This window comes from Annulohypoxylon truncatum (genome assembly GCF_022578515.1).
Source record: "Annulohypoxylon truncatum strain CBS 140777 unplaced genomic scaffold F4807scaffold_17, whole genome shotgun sequence".
NCBI classification, from domain to species: Eukaryota; Fungi; Ascomycota; class Sordariomycetes; order Xylariales; family Hypoxylaceae; genus Annulohypoxylon; species Annulohypoxylon truncatum.
In genome coordinates, this window is record NW_025953803.1 from 389,294 (window position 1) to 413,798 (window position 24,505).

General features: G+C 49.9%; 7 protein-coding genes across 7 annotated transcripts; 3 read left to right on the forward strand and 4 right to left on the reverse strand.

The window, feature by feature from the left end:
• The first annotated feature begins 5,451 nt into the window (after positions 1–5,451).
• Positions 5,452–7,781, forward strand: F4807DRAFT_94699 (uncharacterized protein). The gene has a single exon (XM_048003685.1). It carries the CDS (start codon positions 5,820–5,822, stop codon positions 7,380–7,382), a length of 1,563 nt encoding a protein of 520 aa, XP_047853994.1. The 5' UTR covers positions 5,452–5,819; the 3' UTR covers positions 7,383–7,781.
• Positions 7,782–8,853: 1,072 nt separating this feature from the next.
• On the reverse strand, positions 8,854–12,514 carry F4807DRAFT_94716 (uncharacterized protein). The gene is made up of 3 exons (XM_048003686.1): positions 12,241–12,514; positions 12,094–12,175; positions 8,854–12,011 (listed from the first exon to the last, which is right to left on the reverse strand). Exons 2-3 carry the CDS (start codon positions 12,107–12,109, stop codon positions 8,971–8,973), a joined length of 3,057 nt encoding a protein of 1,018 aa, XP_047853995.1. The 5' UTR covers positions 12,110–12,175; positions 12,241–12,514; the 3' UTR covers positions 8,854–8,970.
• Positions 12,515–13,584: 1,070 nt separating this feature from the next.
• On the forward strand, positions 13,585–15,807 carry F4807DRAFT_426824 (ATPase, V1 complex, subunit C). The gene is made up of 5 exons (XM_047998103.1): positions 13,585–14,547; positions 14,606–14,700; positions 14,778–14,869; positions 14,943–15,435; positions 15,495–15,807. The coding sequence occupies exons 1-5, from the start codon at positions 14,244–14,246 to the stop codon at positions 15,699–15,701; spliced, it is 1,191 nt and encodes a 396-aa protein (XP_047853996.1). The 5' UTR covers positions 13,585–14,243; the 3' UTR covers positions 15,702–15,807.
• On the reverse strand, positions 15,808–17,214 carry F4807DRAFT_426827 (adenylylsulfate kinase). The gene is made up of 2 exons (XM_047998104.1): positions 16,894–17,214; positions 15,808–16,661 (listed from the first exon to the last, which is right to left on the reverse strand). The coding sequence occupies exons 1-2, from the start codon at positions 16,899–16,901 to the stop codon at positions 15,977–15,979; spliced, it is 693 nt and encodes a 230-aa protein (XP_047853997.1). The 5' UTR covers positions 16,902–17,214; the 3' UTR covers positions 15,808–15,976.
• F4807DRAFT_426829 (Thioesterase/thiol ester dehydrase-isomerase) lies at positions 17,215–19,402 on the reverse strand. The gene is made up of 3 exons (XM_047998105.1): positions 18,619–19,402; positions 17,845–18,548; positions 17,215–17,769 (listed from the first exon to the last, which is right to left on the reverse strand). The coding sequence occupies exons 1-3, from the start codon at positions 18,764–18,766 to the stop codon at positions 17,740–17,742; spliced, it is 882 nt and encodes a 293-aa protein (XP_047853998.1). The 5' UTR covers positions 18,767–19,402; the 3' UTR covers positions 17,215–17,739.
• On the forward strand, positions 19,403–20,869 carry F4807DRAFT_426835 (uncharacterized protein). The gene is made up of 5 exons (XM_047998106.1): positions 19,403–19,906; positions 20,026–20,103; positions 20,166–20,289; positions 20,361–20,531; positions 20,615–20,869. The coding sequence occupies exons 2-5, from the start codon at positions 20,101–20,103 to the stop codon at positions 20,767–20,769; spliced, it is 453 nt and encodes a 150-aa protein (XP_047853999.1). The 5' UTR covers positions 19,403–19,906; positions 20,026–20,100; the 3' UTR covers positions 20,770–20,869.
• Positions 20,870–24,279, reverse strand: F4807DRAFT_426837 (CBF-domain-containing protein). Its single transcript, XM_047998107.1, has 3 exons — positions 23,583–24,279; positions 22,384–23,522; positions 20,870–22,327 (listed from the first exon to the last, which is right to left on the reverse strand). Exons 1-3 carry the CDS (start codon positions 24,144–24,146, stop codon positions 20,998–21,000), a joined length of 3,033 nt encoding a protein of 1,010 aa, XP_047854000.1. The 5' UTR covers positions 24,147–24,279; the 3' UTR covers positions 20,870–20,997.
• Positions 24,280–24,505: the final 226 nt, after the last annotated feature.

Here is a 24,505-nt window from a genome sequence, read left to right on the forward strand (position 1 = left end):
GCCCCCCCCGCCCCCGCCCCCCCCCCCCCCCCCCCCCCCCCCCCCCCCCCCCCCCCCCCCCCCCCCCCCCCCCCCCCCCCCCCCCCCCCCCCCCCAGGAACGCCACCAGTGAGAAAATGAAGAGGATAACCTGACAACCCACGGCATACATGTGGTTTGCTAAAAATAGAAACAGACACACAAGCACGCAGCACGCCAAACCGTTGGCTCGGGGCTAGTCGGTCGGTCGATCTCTACTTAGGAGAAATCGGAAATTGGAGAAAAGCCTTTTTGGGAGCGAGGAGAACTGCTCATTGAGGGAGCCCAGTCCTGTTCTGGGCTATGAGGGTATGAGGGATTCGATTCGTCCCCATGTTCCTTTACATAACGAGCTTCCTAATCGGTGTAGTAGGTGAAGCTGAGAATATGGGGCTCACCCTTGAGATCCGTAGGGGCTTGGCTCCCCCGTCTTCTTAAAAGGAAGCTAGAGAAGTTTAGAACAATTCCAGACGGCCCTGACGGCCTTACGCGCACGCGTCCTTGTGCCGCATCCGTCCTGAGTCAGCGAGCGCGGCAAACTTCATGATAAGGCTTACTTCAAGCGTTATTTGCTTTCTAATATCCAATGCCTCCTAGCCCATTCGTGGCCTTTCCTGAGCAAGCGTAACACGAAACAAGTTCGGAATATGCATTGCACCTCTGAGGGGTACAGTTGCACCGCTGGCTCTCTCAAAAAAGGAGGCCAGCCGACAGACTGGACAGATCAAGCAGGAGTCGGGTGACAAAAAACAAGAATAATCACCTACTGTAGGAAAATGACTAGAGATATCTAGTGAAGCGAGGGATAGTCGTCGTGTCACTTGACGATTTTCGACATGATACGATTCGTAGGTTACCTTGTGTCGTGGACAAAGTGCCTTGGTGTCCTGCGGAATCTATCGCCTCTTTTGGAGATTGGCTCGGTTGGTTTCATCTTGATCTCAAGCCAAATTCATCACCGGGGTGCTTATCGCTTTGCCCTAACTGGCGAGATGGATAGATAACATGCGCAGCGAGACTTGGCTCGACGAGCGGCAATGCCCCCAATATATTAAATCACCTTCTCAGGGTCCTTTCAGGGTAGGTTGCTTGCGAAAGACATTCGACTGAGCTCCCGAGTAGCTAGATCTGGGCTGAGGGGTTACGAGATGGGTAGACAACTACACTCTTATGTAAGTGATACCCGAACGTTGAGTTCAGGAAAGGAAGCCCGCGTTAAGTAGACGATAGACGATAGGCGATAGGTGTCATAGCTGAGGGCAAGGCAATGCCTACAGCAATCCCTTAATAATACCTCCCGGTTCGTTAAGCTCGTGTCCCGCACGGACATCGTCAGTCAAAACTTGGTCATCGCTGCAGGGCAACTGGGGCTTAAGTTGGGGCTAGATCAGAGTCAACTCCGATGACGTTTTCCCCAGGGCCCTTTCGGTAGTATTCGGCAGCTCGCCATACATACTCGGCCCAGGATAGACTGAAGAAGTAGGCCCTCCGGGCTGTGTGACCTCTCCAGTAGGAAAAAACCTACCGAATGAGCTCCTTTTTGATCAGCCAAGCCATTACAGCGGCATCGTCAGTCGGGAAGGGCTGAGACAACGGCGTACCACCAGGCTTTGGTGAATTTCTTGGCCATTTTCAAGAAGCCTAGCGAACTGTGTCAGAATATAACATGGACAATTCAGAAGCTGGTGAACCAGCCTTCATTTCTGGGACGATATTCGCGGCTTAAGCCGCAAATAGCATGCTTCATTCTCCAAGTTCATTTCTCTTCACGAAGACCACGTTGCACTCTGACAACGCAGTCATATACGCAATCCTTTAGGCCGACTCGCTTCTTACGACCGAGGGCAGCTAAGTGAATGCGAGCTGTCACTACTTGGTCCTACTTGAGGTCCTAGCCTCTAATCCCAGGGATATATCCACGGCGACGTTGTACTGGTGAATACATGACTCAGATTCGTAAAAGTCCGTTCAAATTTTCCAATACGAAGACATCACCATGATCATGTTAAAACATACCTTTCTCTAGCCTTGAGATAGCAGGTGGTAGGCTTAAAAAAACTGCCTGTCGTGAATGTGTGTCGACAGCATAGAAAAATGGTGCATTTGAAGATGGATCATGGAGGCTGCTAGCCAATGAGCAGAAAATTACAGTCGGGTACTGGGAGTATTGAAAAACGACCGTAGTAAGGCCGCCGATCCACATGGGCGGTCCCTTTTCTGTCGAACATTAGAGGACGGACCCGGCGGCTCTATCGCGGGGAATTCCTAAGCCCTTGTTTCTAACCGGGCCACGATCACGGCACGTTTGTATTGTAGGTAAGGAAGGTAATCTTTCCAATTCCATAGATAATGAACAACGAAAAAAAATGAAAAGAACTGGTACGATTTGATCACCGCTTGGTGTTCTAGGACTGCTTGAGTCAGAGCGCGAAGGTCATCGCTCACACCGATGACCGGTCATATTTTGCTTGGCCGTAGTCTGTAAAAGACGCGAGATGGAGGAGATTATGTATGCCGGATAAAATGAAGTGCTGACAGGAACGGGCTTGGGCGCTGCGGGAGTGATTACGCCGAGACGCACGCAATAATTAAATACATATGCGGTAGGCTCGTGTATGTAATACCAGCATATATGTACGAGCATATAGCATTCTGACCACTGTATCATGATGTCTGGCCCTTCTGGTTCTCGATTTTTATCAATGAAACTCGACGACTCAGAATTGAAAGGTCATGTGCAATGTCTCGCATAGCAGAGATTGCAAAAAAAGGGGCTCGATCCCATTGGGAAAAGAGTGTGGCCTCGTTGTCTCGCAGTTTAGGTGGCATGTTACACTGCAAGACCTAAATGAGAAAAGCAACCCCAGAAGTGCCGAAATCGAATGCAGATCCTTCCCGAAGGGTCATTTAGATCACTGGCGCTGGTGAATCGTGATGAAAGACATCTCTCCCCGGACTGCTTGTTTTACAGTAGCCATACATGGATGTAGCTGCCAAGAGCTGTGCCATGTATGTGGTGAGAGAGAGCCCTACAATCTGCGTACAAGCTGTGTTAGTGACGTGAGTGATGTAAGTGAGATTGACGCGATCGTCAGTCGCTATTGAAGCTATGCCCCAGCTGCTAGCTCCAACATCTTCATCCTCCTCAGTCTGTAGGTAACGTAGACAGAGCGCCAGACACTCGGTCAAATACCGCAGATGCCAAGCGTGTCACGAACCGTGTCGATGAGATGAGATATGAGAGATCATAGATTCATAGGTTATGGTGATCAAGTTTACAAGCATCAATGATCTTCCAAAACCTTGAACACAGGAAGAGTCGGTGCTACTCTCGGCACTGGCCGCAGCAAATGCTCAGATCCAGATATCCAAGGGAACAGGATCGGAAAACCACGAGGCTCCGCGAAGTAACTAGGTATTCTCGATATGCAAGCTATAACCGAGCTGGTAATAGGCTAAATTAGAAGCATCGTTTCGTGCTGCTTCATTAGATAGCATACACTCAACCACCCAATCCCATCGTGAGATCAGGCTAGACACGGGTTGAAAAGTAACGTATGAACCTAATTACCATGATGATAACTCTTAACTAACGGGCCCGAAAAGAAACGGACGTGAAGCTAATGACGGGGAAAAGTTAGGAAAGAGGTGAGATATCACGGCGAGAGCTTTGGTAAAAGGCCGAGCGAACGAGCGAGACTACTATAGTAGAAAAAGCATTTGCGGACGACCGATATATCTATGGCACTATCGCGGGCCGATAGGTGATAGGTGGTTGTCCTGACGGTAGTCGGATGGCCCAGACTGGTCAGGACTAGGTCACCGTACCAAAGGAGATGATACAATACGAATGCCGTATGAGGAAGGCTATCGGCCATAACCGCACGATGGAACGGTCACGGAATCTGACTGACCAAACTGACTTCATCAAGGTCATAACGTGGTAATAACCGTTCTTCAGGTTCGGTTCGACTTTGATTAGCAATAAATAAGCTGATGCCGGGGTTGATTTTAATATTGGTAATAATAGGACTCGACAGAAGTCATTAGGACAATTATCGTAACCTTGACCTTGGGTGAAGATGTGATTGTATCCACATGTTGAGATAGGTATGTAGATAATATGTAGGTGACGATTCAGACAGATTGGGATCGTGATAACGACCTGGGCGAAAGGTGTGGATCGTGAGGATCGTGAGCGACGGGACCGTGAGAAGATGAGATTGATGGAATTGATGTTCGATGTCTAAACACTAAACCGCTAAAACACATTAAGGTACCTCACTAAGGTACCAAACCATGTGCTCGGGGCTGTCAGGCGCTCCTTCACAGCTTCGTCATGTACATATGAACCTAGTAGTAGTGGTGGTAAAGTTTTACCACGATAAGATTTCGCATAGCGGGATCGATTGATCCAATGGACATCACTCGCTGGCGATAGGTCGGCAGCACTCCACTATTTGGCCGGCCAAATCGCCGTAAGCAAAGAAAGGACGCCCCCCTCGGGCACCCTATTTTATAGCTCATACCACCATAACACCGAATGTTTAGTGGATTAGTGCCACCCACGCCTGCCACGCCCCGTCCCAGCACACCCCTAGCACACCCCCATGGGCTACTTCCTGGCAGTTTTCTGTCCCTTCCTGGCTCTTTCTCAAGTAACGACAACGTTTCTCCACACGCACTTCACGCAACCTCGCGCTGTACATGTACTAAATTCTCCCGCTGGTTTTCCCTTGGACCACTCTTTGATCCACATTGTCCACATTGTCCCCATTACAATCCACTACCCATCCACTTTCCAATCCACTCCCGTGCTCTCCCCGTCCACTCCCGTCCTAACCAATTCTTCCCATCCCAATGACCTAGCACCCAGCACCCAAGACCCAAGACCCAAGACCCAAACCACACCCAAGATCTCCCAACGGCCAAAAACGACTCCTACGATTCCCACTTCGTTCTCGGCCTCATTATTCCCACACTCCTCAGACCTTACCCACTTTCACTCTATTTTGTGTGCTGAGCTGGTGAATCTGCTGAACCCTATGGGTCGAGAAACTCGTTAGTATCCGGCCGTTAGGTGTCTGTCCTATCTTACCTCTTTCTGTCAACGTTGCCCTTCATTTCCGCTCAACACCTTCTTCTCCCCCCACGACACTATCTTTACCTTCCCTCCCGGATCTTGGCCTCGGAGAACCATTGCGCCTCGGATCTTGTACCCCTAATACTAGACAGCATTCTCACTTTGCGCCGCCGTAATTTCCACGTTGCCGTCGAATATCGATTGCGTGTCTGGGACATTACCAATCCTCAGGGTCTGCGACATCCGCCCTAATTTCAGCGACCATATCGGCACCGACGAGACTGGACATTCCAATTCCCACGCCTACGGCCGAGAATTACACCAACGTGAGTCGGGTGTAAGAGAGAAGGGAGGCAAGGAGCGCTGTGGCTGTCGTACTACGTCTGTGCATCTGACGTCGCTCGCTTCTCTTCGCATTGTTGTGGCTGTCATTCGTCGCTCTTTCGATTTCCTTCGCCCTCGATTCAACCTTCAAACCCGCAACCCGAAAAACTATCTGGTCGAATCGTGCCTTAGACGGTTTCTGCTCTCGACGATTTAATCCGACGAATATCTCCAATGTCTCAACATGTGTGATTTGCGACCGATCATCTTCGATACTACCGATTTCGTTGCTGTCGCCTTTTCTGTCCGATAGAGGACAAGCGTGCGTTACAGGCACAGCCTGTCCTCCCTTTCGATCCAGGCGTGTCTTTTGACCACCTGACGATATTCAACGATGGATCCTCCACACATTACTGAATTCGCCTCGCAGCGATATTTTGAGAAGCTCAGGCAGATAAGCGAGTCGAAAGAGCAGCCTCAAGATGCTGTTGCCGATGGCGTCGTGGCCGAGTCGTCCACCTTCATATTGCCCATTGGAAAGGCAAAGTCAATTGATCAGACCTCTCACGATATCCAGAAATCAGAGAAACGCCGAGCAAATTTCAGCTTCAGAACAATCTTACCAACGCGCAGCTCCGTTGATCACGATAGCCGGAGGTTGTCCGTCGAATCTGCAAAGAAGAAGGCTACGCCTTTTGACCAATTATTCTTGGCACTCCCCAATGAGCTGAAGATTCAGATCATTGCTTCCTTACCCCTATCTGATATTCTAAACCTTCGTCTAGCGTCACGGTCGTGGCACGCGATGATCACAGTCAACGAATTCCCGATTGCGCGATATCACTTACAACATCACGTACCGGCTTATGCGAAACGATTATATCCGGCGCCCGATCCGACTTCCATACGACTTCATTACCTCTGTGGAATATGGCATCGGCTACATGTTGCCTCGAAACTCTCATATTTAATATCCGAGAGGGTGACGAAGGAAATATTTCTTAGAAATACCGAGTCTCAACGTCTCGAATTCGAACCGCAATACGAGCGGATGCGCCGCCGGCTAATACCACTACTCTTCACGATATTTCATTTCTTCGAAACTTACCGGACGTTACATATCGAATATATCAAAGAGCACGGATATGGCTTATCACGCGCGCCTTATACTATCAACCCTATCGAAGCTAAGATCATGAGCATGTACGATGATCAGACATTATTACGCGTTCACCAGGTGTTCCCCCTGGTTGTATCCTCTTTCTGTCGACGACTTCGGCCTCCCTCGTACGTTGGTCGACTAGAGCGTTCTCTCAGAGGTTATCTGAAGGATAGGCCCCCTGACGAAGTATTCGTAACGGCCATGTGCGTTGGTGGTCTTCGACAAGTAGAAAGATTTTGGGAGATTAAGGGATATAATTCGAGAAGAGGAGCCGTGGATTCATGGTATAATTCGGTCATGAAGGAGCCCCCACTTATGGAGCCAGCGACGAAAACGCGACGGGGTTTTATGGGCATTACCCGGAAAAAGTCGAGCGCGGGCGAAGAGCAATTCACGAAATTTGGAGAGGCCCATGCGGGTGGTCGCGGGCGGCAAGGCTCAGAGTCGGGTCGAAGGGGCAGCGATGTATCGATGGTGAACTCGTGGGAAAGTTTGGTGTTCCATAGCAGCCTGGGCGAGGGCATGCCGATGAGAGAACTATCACGAGAACAGCTTAGGATACTGGTCCCTGATTTACCCACATTACAACAATTATGGCTTCCGACGGCCGAAGCCCTCATACTCGACCGGGGGATCGTCGTGCGACCTCAGGACATCAAGCGCAACGCGCAAGTCATGCTGGAGCTGATCCGCGAGGATGGCGCTGCTGAAGAGGACGAATGGTGGTACGGACGGGCAGCACCGGCTTCGGTCCGGCCACCCCTCGAAGCTATCGAGGAAGATCCTATCGAATAATTATATGCTGCTACTTTTACCTACGAGGAGACGGTGGGGTTTAGTCGATTGATACCATGCATGGGCGTCTTAGAAGATATCCGCGGGTGGGCTTAGCCATTGTCTAGCCATGTCATATCATATCCCATATATCATGAGCATTTGCAAGGCGTTTATACAAGGGCGGGATCTTTTTTTACTATTTACTGTCAAATCGTTTACTTATTCTTCTATTTTTCGACCAGGGAGACGGGATTATTATTTTTCTCTCATAACCCTCTCTTCACGGATAGGGAAGGGGGGAAAGGGAAAGAGGAGCTCGGGCGAAATTATAGGAGTTGGAACATATTCGAGAAAGCCTCTTTTTTATTTATATTTTATCTTTAGTCTGGTTTTTTTTTTTACCAGACGTGGAGGAGATATATATCATATCTTACCTACTACCCATATCTACCTACCCAAGTCGGTGGACTATTCGATTTTCTTTTATGTTGCTGTCATTTACAACTGTCGCCATAGGCTATAAACGCACACGGAGGCGTAACTCCATTTACCTCATTTTCTTTTATGTTTCGCGAGGCATCTGCCGTTGATCACACAAGCCTCCGGGCTTTCCTCCCGCGCCGGGAGAGAAGGGGCAAAAAGCGATAGCGGGCTCTTGTTTATTGGAGAAGGAATGGGATGAGGAAGGGCGGGAGGAGAGGAAAGATCCTCAGGTCGGTTCATGCAAGTCACAAGCCGCATTTTACAGCGTTCTTCATGAGATTTTGGGGGGAGAGGGGGGGCTTGGGCAAGCCGAAGTAGATATATATCCCATATATCAATCGATGATGTTCTCGGGCCCATCCCGTCGTTTCCGTTCATCTAGACCCGTAAATTCAACCATCCTTCCCCTTTCCCTTTCCCTTTCCCTTTCCTTTCTTCCCTTGCCATCCAAGCCATCCCTCGCCGCTAATTCAGTCCTGTCCCTCACTTTCGCTCGCAAGCACTTGTAAAATCAGATGATGGACGAGAAAAGATTAAGTTTGTAGATGAATAAAACGTAAACCGAGCGACGCAAATGGTATATTGAGACAGACAAATAAAGCACACACAAGACGATCCCGCAAAGCTTCGCAGACCGGCTCCTAGCTCTTCCCTAAACAACAGAGTTTTTGTCCGAAGTAGAATAATAAACTTCTGCTTACAAGTAAACAATAAATAAGTTCCATCCATCCCACTTCTCCCTCCCACCATCCTAGACCGCAGAACCCGTCAAAAGACAATAAAACTCGCCCGAGTTTGTTACCATTCATTACGAGGAAGGAAGAAGGATAAGAATGGTAGAAAAAAACAGACCCTTCCTCGTTCCATTTCCCTTTCCCTTCCCTTTCCATACCCTTGAGAACATTCCATCATGAACCATGTTTTCGAAACCAACAAGAGAAGAGAAAAAACGAGTTAGGTCGCTATCGTGACCCTGAAATAAAAAAAAAATCATAATTCAAACGCCGCTTTATATTTTTTTCGTCCCTTGCCTATAAACGCCACATTCCGTCGTATATCATGTGCAAATTGAACCCTTTCCCCAGCGCTTTCCGAACCTCCATATATCGTGACATGAGTTAATTCATGAGGGCCACCTATTCTGGGTGGTACGACCGACATTTGAAGACAGGTAATTATTACTCATTCCTGTGGTTGAAGAGTAGAGGGATGTGGCGCTCGAGCCAGTTGTTCGCTGCTGCGAGGGTATGCCACTGCCACTAAGGCCGTATGAGCCGGTGCCAAGTCCAAGCCCACCGTGATTATTACTAGAATCCAAGCTTTGCATATCGAACAAATTCGACTCCGTGAAGGGCGCAAAGGCGGACGGCATTGTAGGATGTGACGTGCTATGAGTAGTCGTCGGGGTCTGACGCGCTCCGAAATGAGGCGAGTGATTAGACACGCCGTGGCCGGTGCCGCTGCTCGTACGGTAGTTATTATCGAGAGGTGATGCCGAGGGCGTCCGACGGGGCGGATACCCTGGGTTATTATGGACCAACGATGGTGATCCTCTGTAATTAGCGTCCCCTTGCATCAGAGGCGAATTAGACTGTGCACCAAACTGAGGAGAATTGGTCATGTGTTGTACAAGGCTGGTTCCAGGAGATCCGGTAGCCATATGTTGAGGTTGCCGTTGGTTCGTAGAGTACGAGGGGGCCTGTGCGTTGTAAGATGAGCTGAGAGTCTGTGCTTGGGGGTAATAGCTCTGCGTTGTCCTAGTCTGTTGATGTGATGTCAAGGTAGAAGGCATCTGGGGCCCCTTTGATGTCTGTGATGGAATAGGCGAGGCGGTCTGAGCGGTCTGCTGTTGCATCTGTTGGCGACTAGCCGTCGATTGTCTAGGATTCTCCTGCCGGTTCTGGAGGGCAGTGAATCGTTCGTAGTGAGCTTCTAAGCCCTCTGCAGGAATCGGAGAGACTGTATGTCCAATCGGTGCGGTGGCTTGGTGATGCTGCTGCTGTTTTTGGGAGCGATTGCTATTTCCTTGCACTTGATCGTTGAGACTCTGGTTCTGTAACGCAGCTATCCGTTCGTAATGAGCCTCTAAACCGTCGGCTTGTGTATGTGCCTGAGATGGAGTTGTCACTTGACTAGTCTGACGGGCTGGATCCAAGGTTACCGTCGTAGACGATGCGGAATTCTTAGTCCCTAAGTTATTCGGGGTTGAACGCTTGGACGTGTGAAGCGAGCCCGCCTCCTGGGATTTACGAGACCGCTTAGCTGATGGTGCAGCAGCGCTGCTCACAGGAGGCTGGCTGGGCTGGCTGGCTGATGGCTGTACTTGTGAGATCGACGTAGGAGTTGCTTGAGACATGGTAGACGACGCTTGCTGAGGAATTGGATTACTTCCACCAACGCTATTGGCGGCTCCATCAGCCTGTGGATTAGGAGCGCTGGCAGGAGCAGATTGGCGCTTGCGCTTCTTGCCGCTTATTGTCGACTCTTTTACCTGCGGAGTTGGGATTGGGGCCTGAGTATTAGACACACCAGACGGTTGTGGCAACTGGACTTGTTTATCCTTCTGAGGAGCGTTGGTATTAGTGACAGCGGACGCAGCGCTGCTACCGGTGAACGCGTGACTGATTCCGGCCATATAATTCGAGTGTTGGTTATTGTGGTGATTTGATGAATCGGGTGTCTGCTGTTGGGATGGATTTGCATCCTGACTTGTAGGCTCATTGGGAGCCTTCGGGCGATTCTTAGAGCCCTTAGGTCGTCCCGAATTTGCCTTCTTCTTATTCAGCTGTTCACCCCCCATGGGCACTGGTACTGGCACCGGAGTCACCTTCGGCGGAATGGGGATCGTCGACACATGGTCAGCTTGGTGAAGTACACTTAAGTTCGTAAGCGCAGATTCAGCTGGTTGACCAGCCGGTTGCGGATCGGACAATTCCTTCGGTTTGTTCTTAGAACCCTTTGGCCGACCACGTCGTTTTATGCTAGAATTCGGCGCTATTGTGTTCGAGTCGTTGATAGACTTGAACCCGCCGGTCGAGCCACCCGTGGCCGGAGTGTTGCCGTACTGTGCCGCATCGGGAACTCGGGGAGGCGTGCTCGGAGCCGCCAATGCCCCTTCTATTTCAGCGAGGTCATCATCCCCATTTAATTCCAGGACGCTGTCATCAACATCCACCCAACTATCATCCTGAGCTTCTTGGGCTCGACTTGAGGTTCCCTTAGTGCCCTTCTTAATGCCCTTATCGCTTCGAGACTTGGTGGCTTTACTCCCCTTAGGTCGTCCCCTCGGTCGCCGCGGATGCATGTACTGCGAAGACGGAATCGGGGCACGTCGTCGAGGCTCATCGAGGTTAGGAAATATTTCGGCGATCCACCCAACAAACAGAGAGCCAGAGCCGTTTGCCTCGGCGCTTTCAGGAAATTTACCATCGGTGGGGGGTGGAGCGTCAGGTATGCCACCAAAAAATGCGAGTGCCTTGCATAACTGGTCAACCACAAGAGCGGGAGCCAGTGTTCGCAGAAGCGTCAACAATCGAGCTTGTTCTGCCTTTGTTTCCGCTACCGTAAGGGGTTGGGCTTGCGCTGGTTCAACAACGGCAGGAGGTGCTGGTGTTGGCGTTGGTGCCGGTGCCGGTGCCGGTGCTGGTGCTACTGGTGCCGCAGCTGCAGAAGCCGGTGGTTCGGTAGAATTGGACTTCTTAGGAGATGTAAACTGTTTTAATCCAGGCGGCCGTGGGTAGTTGGCCCTTCGTTGATGAGATACGTAAGTGTCTGTCTGAGCTAACTTAGCCTGCAGAGCAGTACTTTCACTAGTGCGCTTCGCAGCAGCATCGCGGCCTTCACTTGCGCGATGGCTAGCAACGTCCATGTGCATAACACTAAAATTCCCTTTCATTTGTTCGGTAACATCCTTCAGTTTGCTCGGAACCGGATTTCTCACTCGTCCATCTCGGGGGTATAATCTCAAATCAGCGTGTATAGATCCATCATTAGGTAACGTGGAAGGTAGCAGGCCATTGGCGCCGCCATTGACGGTAGGGGCGGCTAGTGTTGGTGACTGTCCGGTCAGGCCCGGCGTAGGAGATTCGGAGAGCTGCTGGCCGCCGGTATTCGAGTTCCTCGCAATGGAGGATGTATTGTTTGCCAAATTGGCCGATTGTTGGCCTACAAGATGGAGTTAGTCGGATAATCAGAATCAGAATTATAGGACCTCGCAATCCCGCGAGAGTGGAGAGGGACGGCCTACTGGACGTGGTAGCCATTTGGATGGTGCAGTGGCGACCATGACAAAGAGGATGTGCGGTTTAAGTCTGTCTCGTTCGCTACGACTCGGAGAAAATATTAGGACTTCACTCTGGCAGCTGAGTATAAACCAGTTGGCGGGATTCCATACTCATCAACCGCGGATTACGGAGGATTAGGGCGTAGGCGACTACCAGCGCGTCATTGCGAGGAGCTGATGCGACACCACGGAGAGCCGAGGAATACGAATTTAATCAATGGGGTTGAATGCGCCGGAGAGATTGGATTCCCAGCGGTATCGGTAGTAGATAGCGGTTGAATTTTTTCTTCTTCGGTAGGACTGAGACTGAGATTGAAGCTGGACTAATAGAAGCAGGAAGTTGGGGCGACGAATACGTTGCAGGTTAAGTTTGGTATGGTGTATGGTGGTCTTCAGCCGGCGGCAGCAGACAAGGTGGACAAGGTCAGATAGGACAAATCAAAGTCAAAAGTCGTCGATGGCGACAGGTGGTTGGGCTTCATAGGACTGGTTGACCGCTATATTCTGGTGTAACAGAGAATAGGGAGGTGTAAGTTTTCGAGTCGTCGAGAATAACGAGAGGAGAGATGGTTTCGAGAACGAATATTCCTCTGATATTGAATGGTTCGGGCAGTTCTCGTGCTCTTTCAGCGGCGGCTATTGGATTTACACGTCGACTCTCCCAGGATTTTGGGGTTGTACTTCTTCAGATATGGGATTGCTGATTTAGTGGACTCGTTGAATGTTTAGTGGACTAGTGGATTAGTGGATACTGGCTTCGCAGTCCAAAGCGGAGTAGTCGCGAGGTAGAGATGGCTGGTGCCTTCTGTTTCTGGTAGGGATGTTAGAGAAATCAATAAACAGGCTCGGCTTCTGAGTGGTTTGTGACCTGTGGCTTATGGCTCGTGACCCTGTCCCGCACTAAAACCAGAATAGAACATTCGCTATCTCTCAGTCTTTTCAATTGTCCCATGTCTCATCTGCGCAATTTCACACACTTATCTTATCACTTACCTGGGCACATTTGTACACATGTACATACCTACGTAGGACCGTATTTCAGCTGAGGTCTTGCGAGACTTCGACTTTGATATCGTTCCATTTTGCGTCGCCCTCCTATATTCTCTTTACCGGTTAGTACATAATTGGCTGCCCGGGTAACATTGAAGTAAGGAGTTGTAAATACTCCGTTTATTGTGAGAGTCTAGATGCAACTTACATGCAAGTTGAATGCGGAATAGGCTGGGGTAGATGTACGCATCTATCTCGCCAAGTAGTTAGATGATTGGTTTCGAAGGGATTGAGTTTGTGTACATAGTAGTTGAAAGAGATGGCATTGATAAAACCGTGAAAACGCCTAGTCATCCTGATTAATAAGGCTTATGTAGAGAGATTCTATATATTGTAGAAGAAACAATGAATGAAAGTTGTAGATATTACGTTATACTACCTCTAAACTGTAACTAGGTAGGTAATGCTGAATAGAGAGTTCAGGCAGTTACACATATATGGATATTCAACATTTTATCGAGAGTATAAAGCATTGCCTTAAAAGTAATAGACAGTCGTCATAACATGATATCGTCTGACATCAATATCTAATGAGTTTATCTCTATAAGCATAGTACTATAGTTACCAAGGTCGAAGCTGCTTCTTGATGCTGCTCCAAGCTGTATACCTTACGGTATTGGAACACCCCACTTAAAGTCGAACTAAAGAACCTTGGAAGCACTGACGTTGACTTGTGCATTTGTACCTACAGTTGTACCTAAAGCTCCAATCATACAACAGCCTCAATACGCAGCTACCTATACTAAATCTAACAACCTACAACCCTACAACGACGACTTCACGACGACCTAGCCCACTAATATCTGTCGTCGTCGTCCTGCGTCTCCTACTTCCAACCCGGGGATCTATACATTGCCGGCCGGTAATATTCATATGCACCTTAGCTAGCTTAGCTCCAAGTCCACAGTTCATTGAGCAATATTCTCTGACCCCGTCACCAAGAGCTCTCCCACTTATCCAGCCTCAACGATCCCTCCACCCCGAGTTCTACCAAACTACACCTAAGCTATATTATTTAGCTGAGATACAACCCAGGCATAAAGCATAATTCCCGTTCGCCGCAATGGCTCCGACTCCGGCGAAGTACGTTCTCCTATCGCTGCCTCTCAGCACTTTCGACACAGGCGACAAGGAAGAAGCCCTTGAATCCGTCAAGGGTATTATTACATCCAAGAATGGAACCGTCTTGCCATTTCCCGTTCCCAACTTTAAGATAGGAACCCTAGACGCATTGGTTCAGCAAGCCGACGATTTGGCAAAACTCAGTGCTGGCTGTGAGGGGGTGGTTAGCAAGGTCGGCGACTCCTTGCGCTCACTGTACGAAGGCAACGAGGAAAAAGCATCTCAACAAAAGAATGTTAACGACAGTTCGTCGCCCTTAATTCCCTACGCGCCCAAGATTTCAGCGTGTTGACTAGCCTGTAGAACCGACGGATCAGTACCTTCGCACCTTTACTTGGAACAAAGTTCGTTACAGAGCCGACAAGCCTGTTGGCGAACTCATTGATATCTTGCAAAAGGTAATATGGCTTTTGGGCGTAGTTCCTTCCCGGCATCATGTACGAGTATACTAATATGGAACTTTTTGCGCCGATAGGAATTGGCCACGATCGACGGCGATGTCAAGGGCAAGTTCAATCAATACAACCAAGTCAAGACAAATCTCGCTTCCCTACAAAGAAAACAAACGTAAAACGCCCCCAAATAGCTGCAATCCTGGCCGGCTTCTGAACGAAATGCTGATTTTACTCCCTGAGCTTAGCGGCAATCTCGCAACTAAATCACTTACGCCGATCGTCAACCCGTCTCTGCTAGTACAAGATTCCGAATACCTCGAAACGCACCTAGTCGCTGTCCCCACCAACCTTAAGAAGGATTATCTTAAGAGCTACGAAACCATCGCACCTATGGTGGTTCCTCGATCGTCTATACAGGTTGCGCAAGATGAAGAGTTTATTCTGTTTGCCGTCACCACGTTTAAGAAGCACAGTGCAGAGTTTCAGCAGAAGTGCAGAGAGCAGAAGTGGACGCCCCGTCAGTATAAGTATGTCGAGGGCGGCAGGGAAGAAGAGCAAAAGGAATTAGACCGTGTCACGAGAGAGGAGAAAAAAGTCTGGGGGGAGGCTTTGCGGCTGACCCGCACTGGATGGAGCGAGAGCGTCATGATATGGGCGCATGTAATGGCCCTCCGCGTCTTTGTGGAATCCGTGCTGCGTTACGGGTTACCATTAGAATTTGTGTCTGCCCTCGTCCTGGTAGGCACACCACTACGTTCCTTTTATAATGACTCTACCTATACTAATATCTATACTAGACAAACACGAAGCTGGCAAAGGAGGTGAAGGCGGCGCTGGACTCATCCTACTCGTACCTTGGTGGAAATGCGTTCGGGAGAGATAAGCGAGGGAGGATCACGAAAGATGATGCAGCTTTAACGTCGGAGATGGCGGCGGCCGGTCTAGGACACGGAGGGGAAGGAAACGAGTACACAGCCTACGTATACTACGAGTTCGAACTATAGACGGCACGCAGCATCTAATTTATCAGGATGGCGTTTCGCGGGCGGACTAATGTCATGGCTAGCATCCCCTTAACCAGGGGCTTCGGTTGTCATAACAAACATGAAAATTATCTGTGTATACTTTTTCCGGAGACAAGTCTATTCAGGATCCAATGTCTCGCCTTATCTCATCTCTACGTGGCAGCCGAATTGTCATACCAGTGAACTGACGGATATACGCCTATTTTTCACGTCCTAATTCCCTTTCTTACTATATATACTAACCGAACCGTCTTTTACGAAGCTAGAGCAGCATTGCCGGACTGACCGGCGGCTTCGGCCGCGGTAGCAGTCTGAGTATGCGTAGGGATCAACTCCTTCTCCTCGAGCCACTTCACGATCTGGGCGACGCACTCCTCGACGGAGTTCTCGTGGGTCTTGATCACGATCTCCGGGCTCTCGGGGGCCTCGTACGGGCTGCTGATGCCGGTGAACTCCTTGATCTCGCCGGCGCGGGCCTTTTTATACAGGCCCTTCGGGTCGCGCTGCTCGGCGACGCTGATGGGCACGTCGACGTAGACCTCGACGAACGGGATGGGGTCGTCGTCGGCGCCGGCACCCTGGCTAGCGGCGGCGTGCAGGTCGCGGGCGAGCTGGCGGTCGGCGCGGAAGGGCGAGATGAAGGAGGTGATGGCGACGGTGGAGCTGTCGGCGAACAGCTTGGCGACCTCGCCGATGCGGCGGATGTTCTCCTGGCGGTCGGCGTCGCTGAAGCCGAGGTCCTTGTTCAGCCCGAACCGCACGTTGTCGCCGTCCAGCCGGTACGCGGCCACGCCTAGGTGCAGCAGGTGCTGCTCCAGCGCCGTCGCCACCGTCGACTTGCCAGAGGCTGAGAGCCCCGTGAACCACAGCGTGAAGCCCTTCTGCCCCCGGCTCGCGTTGCGCTCGCGCCGGGTTAGGGAGGGGTGCCAGGTTATGTTGCTGTGGTTTTTTCTAGGTTAGTTACTCTGTTTTGTTCGACATTGCAGTGTCAATGTCAATGTCAATGTCTGGAAAGCCATTGTTTTTTCGTTGGTCCCTTGCTGGATATCCAATGGCAAGGCTATGAATAGATATGGTAAGGAAGAAAAGGGACGACAAATGGATAGTGGGGGAGGGGCACTCAAGTCAATTGAAATGGATGAAGGCGAGAAAAAAAAGCAAGGATGCTTACGTTGCCATCTTTTCCCAACTATAACACAGATTCTCTCAACGTAGGTGAAGCGTTTCGATAACTGAATGTATGACAGGGCAAAATGATGAAATATACAGATAAAGAGGTCGACCAAATAGTCAAGCTCTCATAGGAAAAAGAGACTTTTATTGGAGCTTTTAGCTAGCCCTGGAGGTGTCTTGAATTACTGACGAAGTCTCTTAGCCGCAGCGGGTATTACTTAGTTACCGTTTAGGATATCGGGAGTCGGATGACGTGCTTAAACCGGTCGCCGATTCGCAGGAGAGAGCTTAACTTGGCAATTGACTTTTAGTTGTTTGATGTTTTAGACATTTTAACAATCAAGGAGTGAATTGGGCCTTTTCTTCTATATATACGCTTAGGTACTCCTTGAACAGATTTGTTGATACAATGGCGACTACGTCATCTAGCTGCGTAATACACAGGGGATAAGTTATATTACCTAGGAGAAGAGATGTTTCGTTCTACGATATTTGACGCGGTCCTCTGAATGGCACGAAGAGGCAGCCAATTAGCCAGACAACCACTTAACCCCTTTTTTCATAGTTAAGCATTGATGATATACACATCACTCATATATCACGTATAAGACAAGACCTAACCTGGTTCAGAATCTTGATCATTTCTACTCTATTCGAAATCATAACCCCGGCTTATCAGGTCTGGCCGGGGTAAATACATAGACACCGTACGAGATCTTAAGCAATGCAAGCTCTTAACCCAGCAAACTCCGTAGCAGACGCAATGCCCATCGTCTATCCCGGTCTAATAAAATCTATTCATCGTCGATCTATGTAGCCTGTTGCCTGTATATGCTCAGTGTGCTCATGTCGTAGGGTAAACGTTCGCCATCATCTGTAGAACATATTAGTCTTCACCGGTTCCTAGAAAAAGATAGCCATTGGATATGGTGTATGGGTAATTACTAACCGCAGCCTGTCTCGGCATGACAAACAACGCCGTCGCCTCCGCAAGAACCAAGGGCTTCTCGCCCTCGCCGACCAACGTCTCGATGCGGCCCTCGACCCAGGCCTTGCGCCCCTCGACCTTCGTCGTCGTAGCCCGGAGCACGACGTAGGAGCCCGCCGGCGCCGGCGCGCGGTAGTTAATATTGAGGTTGGCCGTCATGCCGATCTTGTGGGGCAGCGCCGCGAAGCAGCACCTCGCGAGCCCCTCGTCGAGGATCGTCGCGAGCAGGCCGCCGTGCACGATGCCCGGGTGCCCGCACAGCTCGTCACCCAGATACGAGATGGAAACCAGGCTCTTGCCGCCCTCCTCCGCGAAGATCAGGGGCGGCACCACGAGCCGCCCGGGGCCCATCAGCGTCCCGCCCGTCAGGTTGTAGCTGCGGTAGGCCGGCGGGATCTTGAGGTGCGGCCGAGCCTCGGAGAACTCCGGCTTCGCGCGCAGTTCTCGCGTGAGCGCATGGTTCTGGATGAAGGCCTCGACCTCGCGCTGGTGCTCCGTCTCCGGCGAGAACATGGTCAGCGTCTCCTCGTCCGTCGGCGGGTTCAGCAGCTCGCTGACGGTGGGGATGGCGGGCGCGGCTGCCATCGCGGTGCCGAGTAACGTGAATGCGAAGCTGGCGGCTAGGAAGGAGGCGGCGCGGCGGAGGAATGATGGTCGGGGTGGATCTAGGGATCCTTTATGTTAGCCTGCTGGTAGATAATGGGTAGGGTGCAGGTGCACGATATGGGAATATACCTTGGGTAGGGGATGTGCTGACAAAGCGACAAGATAATAGAGGCTGCCGCCGGGTCGGACGTAGGATCAGATTTATAGTCGGTTCAACGGGTAGCTGACGGTTGCGCACGACCCTAGCCACACCGGCTTGGATTCGCGCGGCGAACATGGTCGCGATAGGGGTTCCAAGGCCGAGTGGGGGCCTCCCCAAGCCAGCGGGACTCTTTTCGTGGCTATTGAACCAATTGGACTAATTCCGATACTAGAATCTTCCTCGTCGACTTCCCATATTTCTCTTGTCGTTATGCGGCGGGCTGTTGAGACATTCCCTCCTTGACACTTGACTGCGCATTTCCCAACGAATTTCGCTCCTCCAGTTATCCGTCAGCCGCTAACCGCCTTAGACCCGTTTGTTCCCCGAATAGGATAATGCCGAGGTAGTTTGTTTATGTAAGCTGGAAGAAAGATCCTACATTCGGAGTTCCAGGAGTTTGAGTTTAGTCGAAGTGATAGTAATTATATTTTGGCTTCCGGCGTACTGATAATTCGGCGATATATGATCCTGTCGAAGTCTTGTTGCTAATGGAATAGGTAAACTATTGGCTTTCCCTACCACATCATTCGTACGAGTATGTTATATCTGCAATCAACCTCAGGCTTAGCCCCCTATTCTAGAAATCTATAATAGAAGAGATACTAGCAGAGCAGTCTCAATTGGTTGCCTAGGTACCCGCTCGTTCTCTACATGTGTTAAAGAAAGAAAATCCCATAGAAAGCTTGGTATCTAAAGCAAGAAATATAATCATTGCGTGGGTGGCTAGATTCTAAATGAGGGGCGCATCTGAGATCTGCAAGGAACGTGAAACCTACACCCGTCATAAAGACCCTATTAAACGGATCTAAACGATGTTTCAGTCTTGTAGATTAAACTATGAACTATGACGTCTGTCTGAATACGATAGGTATACCTTGATAGTCATCAATGAGAATATACCCCTTAGAAGATACCAGCTAGGACTAGGCACATACATAGGTAGTTGCCGTTTAGTCCATAACCCCGGCGGCCTCCGTGTTAGCGGCCAAGCTCTCACAGCCAATCCAGTTGTGAAATTCGCCTGTTTTATTGAATCTCCATTTTCTATTATCCCCATCTTCCCCATCTGTCTGTCTGTCACACAATACATACAGCCCGCAGCTACGTAAGCACCCTGTCACTTGGCAGCATCAACCTACTTCTGACGCAAACGACCTACCGAACCTGTGGCATTCTGTGCCGATGATTCGATAACCTGTTTGTGTAAATTGCCAGGTCCGTCACACCATACTCAAGTGATCTACACGTCTTTATGCGGAGTATAGACATAAGAAACTTGACCTACCTCATCGCCTTCAAGCCGTAGGAATCTAATTATCTATACATACTACCAGTTTTGATATTCAACTCATACCACATACCTAGATACCTGTTACCAAACAAACTACAACAAATATTGCTTCACAACCATGGTCAGTAACATCGTATATACCAGCGATATAATTACAACGCAGTTCGCTTACCACTACCCCAGGCTACCGCCGACACCGTAGAACTAGGACCTCCCCACGCGCCTAAGGAGGAGTCCCTCAAAGCCTTCAGCGAAGTCGAGCACGAGCTGAAGAAGCAGCTTCTGCACATGAAACACACCTACCTAAGTACATCCCCCCCCCCCCCCCTTCTCTTGTCCTGCACCATCTACGCAACCGCAAACTAACCCCGTCTTCAGAGCACGAACCGGAGTACTTCGCAGCCGTGCAGCACCTCAGCGACGCGGACCTGACCTCCTTCACTTCCGCTGACTTGGAGGCGGTCCGCGTCGGCATGTCCGCGTACGGCCTGCACCTGTTCGGCAAGGTGCGCATCCCGGCCGTGCCGGACTCGGGACCGGCCTACATCCGTACGTTGCCCTTATCTATTTTCTAACTTTCTCCGCGTATTTCTAGGGAGAAAAAGAGTGAATTATGATTAACGCTTAAAAAGACGTCCGCCTTTTTGTCGGCGGCGACGGTCACGATGAGCCCGGCGTTGCGAAGCTGCACAGTATCCATACCGAGGACGTAGAGGAGCCGGATGGCGGTCACAAGTACCGCGCCATTTTCACCAAGGACGATCCGCTCGAGTGGTTTGACACCTAATTGCGTCGATTCTCAATTTAAATGCGTGAGAGTTGGGACAATTAGGTATTTGTAATTTAATGAGCACGAAATGAATGAAATGAAACACATGAAGAGAAAGATATCGAGTCAGTATCGTGATATTTGATACCAAATCGGGTATCTTGAATTTTCAAGTGTCTATTGCTAGCCGTAGTGAAAACGTCTGTGATGACCCTATGTTCATAATTACGGCTTTCTATCACATGCTTATAGATCATCCTCGTCCTGGGCGAGCATCTCGGCGTAGTCATCTGCAGAAGCGAACATAGGCAAGCTCTTGAGAGCCTTCCGCCTCTTCGTGCGCTCCGATTCCGGTTTCTTGTCATTCTCGCCTTCTCCCTCAGCAACAGGCGGCTCCTGGTGGTCCGAGTCGCCCTCCTCGTCGTCATCCGAGTCATCCCAGAACTCGACTCCTCCCTCTTCTTCATCTTCCGATCCATTCTCTCCATCCAGTTCCGCCATCTCCTTCTCCAAGTCCTGGTCATCATCAAGGCTCATCAAATCGTCGAAGTCGGGCTCGCTATCCGATTCACCCTCGACCTCCGGACGAGAAGCCACGAGCGCGTCCCAGATCTCGTCTTCCGCAGCCTCCTCGGCGTCCTCTCCGCCCTCTGCTCCCTTCGCCTTCTTCGCCTTCTTGCGCTCGGCTTGTTCCGACTTGCCTATCCTGGCGAAGTACTCGTGGAAGAAGACGTCTTCGACGGCGACGTCCTCGCTCTTCTTATTCCAGAACTCCGCCGAGTTCAAGGAGCTTCCTGCCGTCTTAGCCGGAGCCTTGCTCGACAACAAGACGGAGCCCTGGCCCGTTGCGGTCACAGGCTGCATGATGGATACACCCTTGGTCGAATCGACGGCCTTGGCGTTGCGGTACACGAATTTGTCCAAGAAAGCTATGAGCGTATGATTCGCTAATTCTGGCTTTTGAGCGGCCTTTTGTCCGTTCATTAAAGTCGATGCGTAAACATCCACAGAAGGATGGTAATGTCTAAGGAACGGTAGTAGTTCCCATAGACAGCTGCGATGCGCATTGCTATATTCGGGGTTCCTTTTCCGTCCATCGTAAGCATCACTAACTTTCGTAGATTCAGCTTCGGCCCCGTCGGGAGGAGCCTCAGCCGGAGCATCTGAAGCCACACCCGGTGCTGCTTCATCCTCGTCATGTTCCTCCGGCTCGTTGATTAATGTTTTTATGTCTGGGAATGTGACGGTGAGATCGATTATGAGGTACATTATTCCGCAGACGAAAGAAGGTTGGTGCAAGTTCAGAACTTGTAACATCCTCTTGACGAATGCTTTTACGCGGCGGCCATCCACATCAGCTTTCAGGCTTCGGTATAGAAGATTGAGGTAGAGGGCCTGTTTAGAAGAGGTAATTAGACGCGGGTCTAAAAGTGATTCATACAAAGTCCGATAGAATCTGTCTGTAGCAAGGTGTCGGTTGGCTGCAAGTTGTTGAATAAGCATGAGAGCCTGGATACTGGTATTAAAGTTAGATGAATGTGTGATACGGAATAATGTATCCAGATGAGACTCGAGCCTGCGAAATATTAGCATTGCCACACTACATTAAGTCAGGGAAATAACGAGACATACGTAGACTGCTCAGCTTGTGAAAATGGAACGGCTCGGTTCACTCCAGTGAGAATCGCCGATACAAGCTTTTCAGCAGCTTCTCGGTCACCTGAAGCAGCTTGCTTCTTATCGTCTGGCTTCTTCGCCGGCTTGGACTTGTGATGGTTGTGCTTGCCCCCTTTAGGATCGTCGGGATTGCTATCAAGCTGGCTAAGCTCTCCGCTTTTCAGCAAGGAGACAAATAGTCCAAAGTATATGTTTAGTAGAGAATCCGCAATTTGGGGTTCTTTTGTGCTGAGGATAGTCTGATTTAGGGTGTTAATAGCGTAGTACTTGGCTCGAATATGTTGCCCTGGTCTGAATATGATGTCCTGTTCGATATTTCGTATGACCACATGTTTCATTCCAGGATGAGAGTTCAGGAGTTGGAGGATCAGGTAGGAAGCCCTTGAAGAAATTTTGCGCTCACGGTCGCCAAGTTTATTCACTAGGAGTCGTAGAAGGTTGGATTCTTGCTCGGGTTTGTCTCTCAATAAAGCATACGCCAGATCAACGGCCTTGGTACGAGCATACTCAACTTCGTCATCGCACCAGACCTCGAGATTTTGGATCATCTTGAAGTAGGCCTCCTTCAGCCAGTCCTCAAAAATCCATGAGATTAAGTGTTCTTTAGTGATCTTGCCAGGCAACTGTTGGCTAGCCGACCAGGTCTTGACATTGTACTTCTGCAGAGTCCCGACAAGACCCAGTTGGGAAGAGAAAAGACGCAATCGTCTATCCGACGGTAAAATCATTCCCGGCCCAAACAAGTCCACCAGAGCAGCAAGAGCAGCGAGGGCCTGCCCTCGACTTCTTTTCGCCGAGAGGCCGATGAGATTCTCGAGGGCTTTGATATTGTGTATAGGGGATTCCTGGATAGCTAAAGTTAAGGCAGAGACTTTATCAGACATAGTACCGGAAGACATGATAGTAGACATGAATCTGTGTGATGAGGACGCAGACAGTGTCTTATTATATGCGACACTATCCTCATCCAAGGTTGATTTGGCATAAGCCTTTAACTCAGCGATCGCTGCTGCATAAGGCGTGATATCGTCAGAAGAGGGTGTTGGCAGAGTTTTCAAGCTAACAGCATGCCAGTCAGGACGAGGTTCAAATATCTTAGACAACAATCAGCTAAGCTTTCGCAGAGGTTCCAACTTATAGAGATGCTTACTAACCGTCTTCCTTTTCGGATCTCGTTTAGGCTTTTCGTCGGCATCTATGACTGACGCGTCGTCGTCTTCGCCCTCGTCCTCACTGGTATCATCGACTTCGTCCATACCTTCATCCGCTTCTTCAGCTTCAGATTCAGATTCTGGTCTCACCTCATCAAAGCCAAGACCAGAGGCGAACTTGGCCAACTCAGCACGTAGATTCTTGTCCGCATTCTTTTTGCCCTTCCCGTTATAAAGCTCCTCGTCCTCGGAGTTTGCGTCTTCTACCAACTTCAAATCCTCCTCATCCCCACCGAGTGCCTTGATTTCATCCAGAAGGGTGCTCGACTCGGCTTTTTTAGGAGCAGCAGCGGGCTTCTGAGCCTTCTTTGGCTTTTTCTCGTTCTTGCGACCTTTCGGCTCGGATGTGTTCTTCTTCTTCTTGGGAGGTGATTGGATAGAATCTATGCTTTCGTCTAGTTTCCTTTTGCCTTGACCCTTTTTGCTGTGAGGTTGCTTAGACTCAGTAAGCTTGCTTTCGATCTTAGATGTCAATTGCGACAGCGCTGCATCGTCGAAGGTCGCCATTAGTAAAACAGTCTTGAAACCCAAGCCCTCTTCGGTTGTTATGGGAAGTTTGAGCGGGAGGCGATCGAGTCCGTACTGTCGTTGGTTGAAGATAGCGCGTACATCAATCTCCAGCTTGAAGCATGGTATACTCAATGCGACGAGGCCAAAGAAAATTTCGGATTTAGAAAAAAAAAAGTTGGCGGGGCCAGAATAGCTGGTCCCATATTTAATTGGCCAATCGATAAGGTGCGATTACTTTATCTTCATGCACAGCAATGGATCCCTGCAACTTAGTGTATTCTCAGTGACAGGCTCAAGCAATCCCAAACTCTTACCTAACCCAAGTACTCAAGTACCTGGACTATTTTTCTTTACCT